The 10983-nt window shown below is 38.6% G+C and overlaps 1 protein-coding gene across 20 annotated transcripts in view; it reads right to left on the bottom strand.

The window, feature by feature from the left end:
* LOC140734771 (serine/threonine-protein kinase WNK1-like) overlaps positions 1-10983 on the bottom strand; it is a 153704-nt gene that overhangs the window by 19231 nt on the left and 123490 nt on the right. For all 20 annotated transcript variants that reach the window (XR_012100611.1, XR_012100612.1, XM_073059239.1 and 17 more), the window contains 5 exons: positions 10288-10360; positions 9170-9303; positions 4590-5272; positions 2642-2844; positions 2364-2555 (listed from right to left, as the gene is read on the bottom strand). Coding sequence is in view for 18 of the 20 variants with exons in the window: in XM_073059239.1 (XP_072915340.1) it covers positions 2364-2555; positions 2642-2844; positions 4590-5272; positions 9170-9303; positions 10288-10360 (1285 nt within the window). In the remaining 2 variants the exon portion in view is untranslated. The remainder of the gene's footprint in view (positions 1-2363; positions 2556-2641; positions 2845-4589; positions 5273-9169; positions 9304-10287; positions 10361-10983) is intronic.

Here is a 10983-nt window from a genome sequence, read left to right as displayed (position 1 = left end):
CCCCACCAATTATTTTACATTCTTCCCAAATTCATCATCTTCCATTTCTCACAATTAAACTCCATCTCCCAACACTCTGCCCAACTGATCTATATTCTGCTGAAGTCTTACACAAGCTTCCATAACACCATCAACTTTTGAGTCACCTATAAAATTCTCATAACTCCTACATGCACTTCTAAGACAATACTACGAGGGGTGATTGATAAGTTTGTGGCCTAAGGTAGAAGGAGTTAATTTTAGAAAACCTAGCACACTGATTTTTTAACATAGTCCCCTCCTACATTTACACACTTAGTCCAGCGGTCGTGGAGCATATGGATCTTGGACCTCCAGAAAGTGTCCACAGCAGGGGTGATTGACAAGTTCGTGGCCTAGGGGCGGAGATGAGTCATACAGCTCTCATTACATGCACATGCAGTTCAACTCTGAGTGATTATGCAGAAAGTTTGAAGTTAATAGCTCATCTCCTACATTAGGCCACAAACTTATCAATCACCCGAGTTATTAACTGATGAGTTATTAACTTCAAACTTTCTGCATAATCACTCAAAGAGTTGAACTGCATGTGCATGTAATGAGAGCTGTATGACTCATCTCCGACCCTAGGCCACGAACTTATCAATCACCCCTGCTGTGGACACTTTCTGGAGGTCCAAGATCCATATGCTCCACGACCGCTGGACTAAGTGTGTAAATGTAGGAGGGGACTATGTTGAAAAATAAATGAGCTACTTTTTCTAAAATTGACGCCTTCTACCTTAGGCCACAAACTTATCAATCACCCCTCGACTATCACAAACAAAGGTCCCAGCATTGATCGCTGTGGTGCATCACTCAACAGAGACTTCGTATCAGTAAAACATCCCTTACCAATACCATCTGCCACATATTATTAAGCTAATTTTGGATCCAATTAGTAGGCTTACTTCAAGTCTCATACGGAACTTTGCCAAATGCTTTACTAAGGAACACATGGTCAACATGTATCACTACACTTTCAACCTCCTTGGTTACCTCCTCAAAATAACAAATTTATTGGTCAGCATATCACCCTCAATGCTAGCAAAAAAATTAAAGTACAGTATCTCTGCCAGAACCACAGCAATCTTCTCTCATTCCCAATTGTATTCTAGGATGAATCACACCCAGCCCTGGGTTTATCCACCCTTATGTGTTCCAAGACATCATTTTCACCTTCTTAATATCAACATGGCCCAGACAATCAGCATATCCCTCCCAGAACTCTCAATACTCCATGTCTTTCTCCTTGTTGAATAGAGATGAGTTTTCATTTATAACCCTGCCGATAACACCTGGCTCCACAAAGGGGTTATTCCTTTGGTCTCAAAGGCAACTAGTCTTTCCATAGCTACTCTCTTGCTCCTTCATTAACAGAATGACTTGGGATTCCCCTTAATCTTAAACGCCAAGGATAGTTCACGACCACTATTTGCCCTCTATTGATCTGGGGATTTGCCCAAATGCAGTTGTGTATATTAGTCATATTCCTGATCAATCCATCAATAACTTGTCATCCCTAATCTTGCAATCTTTTCCTTCAACCCTCACCAGAACATGCTGTCCCTCCCTTCTTGCCAGCTCTTAAGAGGCTTCTACTTGTGAAAGGTTATTTTTAGGAAAGCTTCTGCACCCATTCCATTTTAGCCAGGTCATCTCTTGTGCCACTAAAATCAGCCTTCCCCCAATTGAGGATCTTAACTTGAGAACCAACTTTATTCCTTTCAAAGCCATCTTGAACCACCTATCTGGTTTCATTTTCCAAAGTAATGAAAAGTACAGCCCCTTCTCTGGTAGGGTGTCAAAAAGAAGCTCCTCTGGATGCACTTAGTAAATTTCTGCTCATCCACACTCCTTCCATTAAAGCAATCCATTCAGTATTGGGAAAAAGTTAAAAGTTCCCCCTACTATAACCCTACTTGCTTTTAAGCCTTTCTGCAATTCGCTTACAAAAGTATAATTCCAATTGATTTTTGCCAGGTCTATAGCATAATCCAAGCAAAGTGATATCTCTTATTCCTAAATTCCTCCCGTATGATTTTATTCACCAATCTCCCCAAGATAGCCTCTATACATACTTTCATTATCTTCTCCCTAACCAGCAGTGAGTTAACAATAAATGTTTAGGTAGCAGTTCGTTATACTGCCATCAGTTCACTGTTGTTACACTGATGATGAATGAGGGATTTCTCAGTAAATCAGGGCAAACCAAGAGTGCACTTTGAATAATGACAGCATGATTTAAACTTGCATATGTGTGACCTCCTACAACTAATGTAATAATTGCAAAACTGTCAGAATGTGCCACCTAAAAATTTCAAATTAGTTAGCAAAATTCATACCTTGTCCAGTACAAGAGACACTTTGCCCAGAAATCACCCCTTCACTTGTGAAAGCAGAGTGCAAATTTTCACTGGATGGTGAGGGTTTCAGCAAATGACCTTGTCCAGAAACAGAAAATTCATGAGTAGTTTGGGGTGGCAACAACATCTGTGGTGTTGTCAACGCTGAAGTACTCTGAACAGTTAAAGACCCTGAAAAGGGAACAGAGCAAGGACATCAGCAGTAAGTATCACCATACAACAAAAAAAAGGTTCACTGGATGCCCGTCACTACCTACCTGAAAGTAAGGGACTTTTCTGTCCTTGAGAGCTGCTCCGACTGGACTTGCTGCTTTTCCCTTTTGTGGGTCGTCTGCGACGTCCAGACAGGGGTGCTGCAGGTGGAATTATTACAGCAGGTGGCGCCTTACCCAATTTTATATAAAGTTCCTCAATCTCCTGCTTTTGTCGTGATTGCAATTCTTGAATCTCTTTCAAATGTCTGAAATAAATTGTTTTACAACAGAGTACTTCTATCAGAAAGTTGTTCTGTGATACCCATCACTAAAATGATTGAAATATGGTATATCCTTTTAAAGTCCTTTACAGTTTATACACATCTCTGGCCACAAAATGATAGTGCAACATGCACATTGTCACAACAGCTTCAGCAAGTCCAAAAACCACTTGTGAGAAGCCCCTTTATTGAATGACTCCAGGAATCTGAAGGTATGCAATTTACCATGCAGTCTCCTGAGGACCTTTAACATCTGCCGGACGATGCTGAAGATGTTCTACGAGTCTGTGGTGGCCCGTGCTATCATGTTTGCTGTTGTGTGCTGGGGCAGCAGGCTGAGGGTAACAGACACCAACAGAATCAACAAACTGATAAGGCCAGTGATGTTGTGGGGGTGGAACTGGACTCTCTGATGGTGGTGTCTGAAAAGAGGATGCTGTCCAAGTTGCATGCCATCTTGGACAATGTCTCCCATCCACTCCATAATGTACTGGTTAGGCACAGGAGTATGTTCAGCCAGAGACTCATTTCACTGAGATGCAACACTGAGCGTCATAGGAAGTCATTCCTGCCTGTGGCCATCAAACTTTACAACTCCTCCCTCGGAGCGTCAGACACCCTGAGCCAATAGGATGGTCCTGGACTTATTTCCACTTGGAATAATTTACTTATTATTATTTAATTATTTATTGTTTTATATTGCTATATTTCTACACCATTCTTGGTTGCTGCGACTGTAACGAAACCCTTTTTCCCCCGGGATCAATAAAGTATGTCTGTCTGTTATCACTTGGAAACATGGGAGAGGATAAGTCCTTCCTACAGCTACCCATGAACAAAGGAGAAATGGGCACTCTTTTTCCTTTTGAAATATAAATTTGAGAGAAGGGTCTAATTGAAAGAAGATATTTTGACAATATTACTTAAACTTAAAAATATACCATATATTTTTCTTTTCCTCAATCTAAAATCTCCCAGGATTTTTTACTGAGTTATAGTAACAAATACTAATAATGAAGTGCAGTAGAGAAACAGAAACACTTCAGTTCCCCCACCCCCACAATTTAATCAACTCATACAATTTTCATTGAACTATATTTATCAAACTTGCTCCATATCCCTTGGGGTAAAAAACAAAATCTGAAAGCAAATTGTAAATTTGTAAATTTTATGAACTTATATGTCCTACTTTTCCATTTTGTATTATAACTTTTAATATTAACTTAGCTGTTACTACTCCTATTTTGAGCATTATGTATACATGAAAATCTTTTGCATTCTGTTATAACAAAACCAATATTAGGCACAATATTCACAGAACCTTAATATCTCAATTTGGTCTTAGTTTTCAAAATGCTATTTTGTGAAGGACTTAAATAGTGTTTTTTTCCCTCTCTCCTTAGAACACTTGTTCTGAGTGACTTATCCTCTCCCATATTTCCTAGTGTTTGCTGCATGGTAGCTTCAGATATCTGGAGTTATCAATAAAGGGGCTTGCTCACAGGTGATATTTGCATTTGCTAAGGCTGTGTTTGGTGATAATTTGGTGATCAGCTAAGTTTTGTGGCCAGAGATGTGTATAAATTGTAAAGTTCTATAAAATATATCATACTTCTACTGCAAGACCGACCTTAGTACTGTACAACTTTTCATGCATACAAAATGGATAGCCTACATCACCATGAAGTAAATATCAAACAAGCAGATATAGAGGTTAACCAGATACTTACTTATCCCTCAGCCGATGCAGCTCTTTCCTCATATCTTCATCTTCAATTTCTGAATCATTATCACTGCTCAAGTAAGAAGAATTAAAGGAATTGGTAAGGTTCTGCAGGATAACAGTACCCTTGGATTCTGATGACTGAGGCGAGACTGGACTACCTGCACTATCAACTGCCATTTGACCCAGCTCCTTTGAAAGAGGCTGTCCTACCTCAGAAAAAACAGGTCCATTTGTATGTAGACATTGTTCTGATTCAATTGATTCTCTAGGTGGTAAAATTTGATCTGTAACATGATCCACTGGCAATGATGAAAGTTCTGTTAATGGAGAAGTACTCATAGGAACACAAGGAAGGTTTCTCTTGCCAGCCTCAAGTGTAACTTCATCTTGTGTCCTTGCCACTGAAAAACGGCCAACAGTGTCTCTTCGTGTTGTTACCTGAAACCGTCCTATTTTTGCCTGCTGGGCTGGTTCTTGATCTTGGTATGGTAGGGATTCGTTATTTCTGCTTTCAATTATAGGTGCACCATCCACAACGTCTTCATGGCTGCCACTTGCAGGTGGTCTAACAAGTGTACTTTCAGGACTCCCAGAAGAGGAAGATTCATCTGAAGTATGTTTCTGCTTGCACCCTCTTTGTTCATCATATGTTTGCTGGTACAAGTCATCATTTGTTGCCACAGAAACCTATAATGAAATAAATTACTTAGTGGCTTTCTAAACAAAAAAATCATTAGGATTTGGCTCCTGTGCAAAATAACTGAAAATAGTAGACAATGTATAATGTGATTTTAGGTTGAGTTAAAAATTATTCAAAACAACTGACACTACCAATTAGCAGATACCGGTATGGTACCACACAAATTGATCGAGGCTAGCAGGAGGGAGGAATTATTTTTAACAAAGTGAAGGTAGCTTTAATCCATTTTCTGCAGAATTCATCATGTGTAATCAATCAGATTACTAACAGAATAAAATACACAACAGAGCAGAACAATATTTTGACCACTTTACAAAACTGTAATAAACATAGAAACATAGAAAACCTATAGCACAATACAGGCCCTTCGGCCCACAAAGTTGTGCCGAACATGTCCCTACCTCAGAAATTACTAGGCTTACCTATAGCCTTCTATTTTTCTAAGCTCCATGTACCTATCCAAAAGTCTCTTAAAAGACCCTATCGTATCTGCCTCCATCACCGTTGCCGGCAGCCCATTCCACGTCCTCACCATTCTCTGAGTAAAAAACTTATCCGACATCTCCTCTGTACCTACTCCCCAGCATCTTAAACTTGTGTCTTCTAGTGGTAATCATTTCAGCTCTGTTATAATTGGGACTTTTTTTAAAAAAAATAGACCACAAAAGAACATGAGATGAAGAGTCCATGAAAGTAAGTCCATGGGTGGTGGGAACTGTTGGGTGGTGGGAACTGTTCAGTGATGGGGTAAGACAAGTGAAGTTATCACCTCTGGTGCAGGAGCTTGATGGTTGAGGGGTAAATAACTGTCCATCATAAATAACTGATCCCTTTATACTGAAACCATGCACCCTAGTTCTAAGTAACAATTCAAGATGGAGGAATCCACGATATCAATTCCCCTTAGAAATTCAAGTGGTTCAATTAAGTCATTTATAATTCTTCTATATTCCAGTGAGTATAGGGTCAACCTTCCTTCATATGTCAAACTGTTTATCCAAGGAATCAGCTTTGTGAACTTACTCTGCTTTGCCCCAAAGCAAGTATACCCTTCCTTAAATATGAAGATCAAAGCTCTACATAATACTTGAGTTGCACTCCCACGGAGTCACTGTAAAATTATATGAAATAGAAAATTTGGCAGATGCAGAAGCATGATTCATCAGAAAGAGTCCAAATTCTTTGTATTGATACAAAGTGACCTGGAGCACATGATGCTCCAGAAAATGTGATTGTGCATTTTCTGATGTAACTTGTGAGGTGCTAACAGAAAATGGTATTTGATGAGTTAAGAGGAAATTTCATTTTAAATATTTAATTGTTTACTTTGGTTCAACTGTTATCTTAGCCGTGCGGCTTTTACTTGACCGTAAACAAATTACATATAGTAAACAACAAGCCTAGAACCTCAATTAATTAGGTAACCAGCAAGAACTGATTCACTGATCAGCTGATTCAGAACATGTAAAAATACAATTTAACATATGAAAGTTTTGTCAAGGCACAGTGCTTCTTAGTGCAATATGCAATGCCCAGAGTGGAGTGTCAATGGAGAGTGAACTTCGGTGACTAAGCAAGTTCAGTAAGACAATGGCAATATGCAGTTTTATATTTAAAAATAGTTAAATAAATATAATAAATAACCTAAAATACGCATAAAAGCACAGTTAAGTCATGGGTACAGGATGTGCTGTAGCCCAATATGATTAGAAGATCAGCCGAAGTTCTTTTTATTAAAACTAGTTGCTGTACAGGAGTCTTTGATTTGGACACTGTGGGACACCAGAGAGGGGGATATTACCACCTGGATATTTTGTTTCAAGAAGCAATCATACACATTTGATTAGGAACTACAGAACTGGTCAAGCCAAACAAAAAAGGAACAAGTGACAAACAGTGACATAGATATAGGAATCGATAACGTAATATAAAAGGATCCTCAGCCTTACTACTTGTTCACACAGATAAAGGTTCTTGGAGCATTATAGATGACAAGAATAACTGCAGGTAAGAGTAGCAGACACCGTTGGATGAGGTCATTAGTAATTCGGGAGTGAAAAGAATCTAGTGGCTTTCAAGGGTAGTATAGATGGTGTTTTCTGCAGCCAGATCTGCAAGTCCCAATGGCCATATTAGCAATGGCAAGGTTAAGATATCCTTGAATAAAGGAACTTGAAGTACAAGTTACCTCTGGTCCAGCTAATCTGAGGGGGTGGTTCTGTTGAAGAAACATGAGCAGCTTGGGTCCAAATTAAATAGCAGAACCACAATGGTAAGAATAGAATGCTTTATTACCTGAGCCACATGCAAAATGTATGACATTATTAAGATCAGAGAGATAAATACATGACCAAAGACTGGTGTGGAGGAAATGGGTTTCAATTCGTGGAATGCTGGGGAAGGATGGAGTAGTTCTCTTGGGCAGACTTCACTAGAATCAAGCTGGAAGCAGCACCTTAACCAGTCAAATAGTTAAGGTGCTTAAATATGGCTTTAAACTAAACAGCAGAGAAAGGTGTTGTGGAATAAAATTTGAGAAATTAAAGACAATGACAGATATGAATCTGTGGAATTCATCGCCATAGGCAGCTCTGGAGGCCAAGTCTTTAGGACAAAGGTTGAAAGATTTTTTGATCAGGGCATGAAGGGATACTGGGGGTGGTGGCGGGGAGGCAGGAGATTGGGGCTGAGAGGGAAAATGGATCAGCCATGATGAAATGACAGAGCAGACTCGATGGGCCAAATGGCCTAATATGTTATGGTCTTGCGATGAAGCTAACTGGAATTTATCAGGAAACAAATATACAGACAGAAGACATCTCCAACTGCAGAGCATGGAAAATTGATGAAGCAACAAAATTGAAAATTGTCTGAAGCATGCAACTTTTATTTGAAGACAGACAGGTAAGAATTAAGAGCTAAAAAGCAAATGGGAGCAACCCAAAGCCATTACAGAGAAGTTGTTGCAAAGTAACCAAAACTAAGCATTAGACATGTTTTATTAACAAGATAAATGAAATAAAAGTGGAGGGTAGGAAAAAAGCAGTATAAGGATTAGAAAACCAAGTGCAATTGGGTGGATATAGGAAAATAGACCTTAGGATCTTAGATAACTGCCACCAAACAATAATGGATAAGGCATAACACACAACTGAAAATAAGAGCAATTTGATCATAGAAGAGTTTTATCTTTGTATGGACTACGCGAATCAAATTGACAGTAAAAAAAAGAGAAATTCATGGTGGTTTTCCAAATTAGTACACTCATGAACCAAGACTGTGGGTTATATTAGATGTACTATTTTATAAAAATGGAAAGAATGAATTAACAATCTTGTAATTAAAGGCCTTTAGAAAAGAGTGAGAATTTTGTACAAAAAGTGGAATTCAAAGTCAGTCGTCGAAATACATGGCATGGAAGCAGACACTTTGGCCCAGCGAGTCCACACCAACAGCAAACAATCAAGTAACACATTCTGCATTCGAACCAAATCCTACTAGATTCTACCATTCATCTACATATCAGGGGCAATATACAATAGCCAATTAGCCTAGTACCCCATATTTTAGAAAGAAATTGGAGCACCTGGAGGAAACCTATGCAGTCATAGAAAGCACACAAGGTCAGGAATGAGCCCAAATGCAGACAGTATAATGAAAGGATTAGAAAAATCAAAAAGTGCTTAAGCCAGATACTCAATTTTACTTCCATAGTTTTTAAAAATTACTCCTTGAAAGGAAATAAAAATCACAATAATATTTATAGGGTCTTTAACTGTAGCAATTCAATATTATTTGACAATCATCTCCTAAATAACAAGTTGTGAGGAGATTAGAGGGAAGGAAGTACTTACAATTTTTTGGTTACAGTACTGAGATCTTACCTGAAATCGACCCATTTTCACAACTCCAGCTCCAATACCAATAGCTGCAACTGTGTTTGTCATGACATTTTCCTCACGAGAGTCAGATTTGCATTCTGAGACAGCAACATTATCATCGAGCTGTGGGACAAGACCTGGTAAGAAAGAAAATTAATTAAAATTGAAATCACTTATAAAGTAAATTACATTCTAGAAAACAGGATTCAGAACTTTTAGCCAATTAGATTTATGTAGAACAGTACCGCACAGGAACAGGCTATGTAGCTATGATGTCTTGCTGAATGTGATGCCAAGTCAAATTAATTCATTCAGCATGCACATGACTCACATCCCTCTATATTCATGTGCCCCTCTAAGCACCCTTAAAATGCTACCATCGTATCTGCTCCCACAACCACCCTGGGAACATATTTGAGATTTCTGCCACACTTTGTGGAAAAAACTTGTATCATACATCTCCTTTAAAATTTCCCACTTAATTTAAAATGATGTCCTCTTGTATTTGGTATTTCTACCCTAGAGAAAAAATTTTGGCCATCCACCCTATAGATGCTTCATTTTCTGTTACTGATGAAGGCCAGCAAGCTCTGCAATTTTGTTATCACACTAGCTACCTGAGTTGCAATCTTCAGTGAGCTATGGATTTGGAACCCAAAATCACTCTGCACATCAATACTGATATGGTTCCTGCCATTAACTATATATTTTCCCCTTACATTTAAAAAGCAGTTGCTCACCTTGAGTTTTCACAACTTTGACAGTTTGTGTCAATAGAAAAATTAAATGACAGATACCCTTTTACTATTATCAGATTATATCTGTAGTTTTTAAAATTGATATATATTTGATTATTCCATTTAGGACTGTCATGCCTCTTACCACACACACAAATCTGTATCAGAATCGTGTTTCATTAGTACATGCTTATCTAACCTTCTTTTCATGATGCAAAGGACCAGCACCTATACACCTTAAATACAGAGTAGCAGGTATACCTTTTCAGACTCCACAAATCAACATTTTTTGCTGAATAATGAAGCTTCAAGCAAATGGCATTATTCTCACCCCACCCCCCCCACCCTCCCCAAGAGATATTACAGGACAAAATTAAGTTTTACCTTCTGCAGTCAAGCTGGTTGGTATAAAACTATGAACAGAAGACACCACTGAGCCATTCATGGGAGCCACACTCTGATTATAGAAGAAAAGGCTAGTTAAATGAAAATCCAAGCTTAAAAACATGCTTATATTATCAAATTATAAATCTGCATAAACTTAAATCTTTAGAAATTTACAACATGGTAACAGACCCTTCTGGACCAATGAGCTTGCACTGCCCAATTACACCCCTATGACCAATTAACCTACTAACCAAACATTTTTGGAATGGGAGAGAAAACCCAAACACATGGAGGAAACACATGTGGTCACAAGGAGAACGTACAAACTCCTTGCAGAATTGAACCAGAATTGCTGGCGCTGTAATAGCATTATGCTAACCAATACACTACCATGCCACTCTCATACCATGGCAAGGTTATAAATTACCATAGCAGTTGCAATAATTTGCAAGAGGATATAATCTTATGGTGTTTTGCAGATGTATTACTAACAAACCTTAATACAGGACAAACACATGTGGGGGGCATGTTTATAATATACAAGATTTCCTCATTCGGTAAAGCTCCATCATTGCTTTAATATGCTGTGTAAATAAGCTTCTGTTTTACTCCATGGAGCCAATGGAGCTCAGGGTGGATGTCAGTCATGGCTGTGTACACAGACTGATCAGGAATGTGCATTTCAGAGCAACA

Source organism: Hemitrygon akajei, chromosome 10, assembly GCF_048418815.1.
Source record: "Hemitrygon akajei chromosome 10, sHemAka1.3, whole genome shotgun sequence".
In the NCBI taxonomy this organism is placed as follows: domain Eukaryota; kingdom Metazoa; phylum Chordata; class Chondrichthyes; order Myliobatiformes; family Dasyatidae; genus Hemitrygon; species Hemitrygon akajei.
This window is presented reverse-complemented; position numbering and strand designations above follow the sequence as displayed.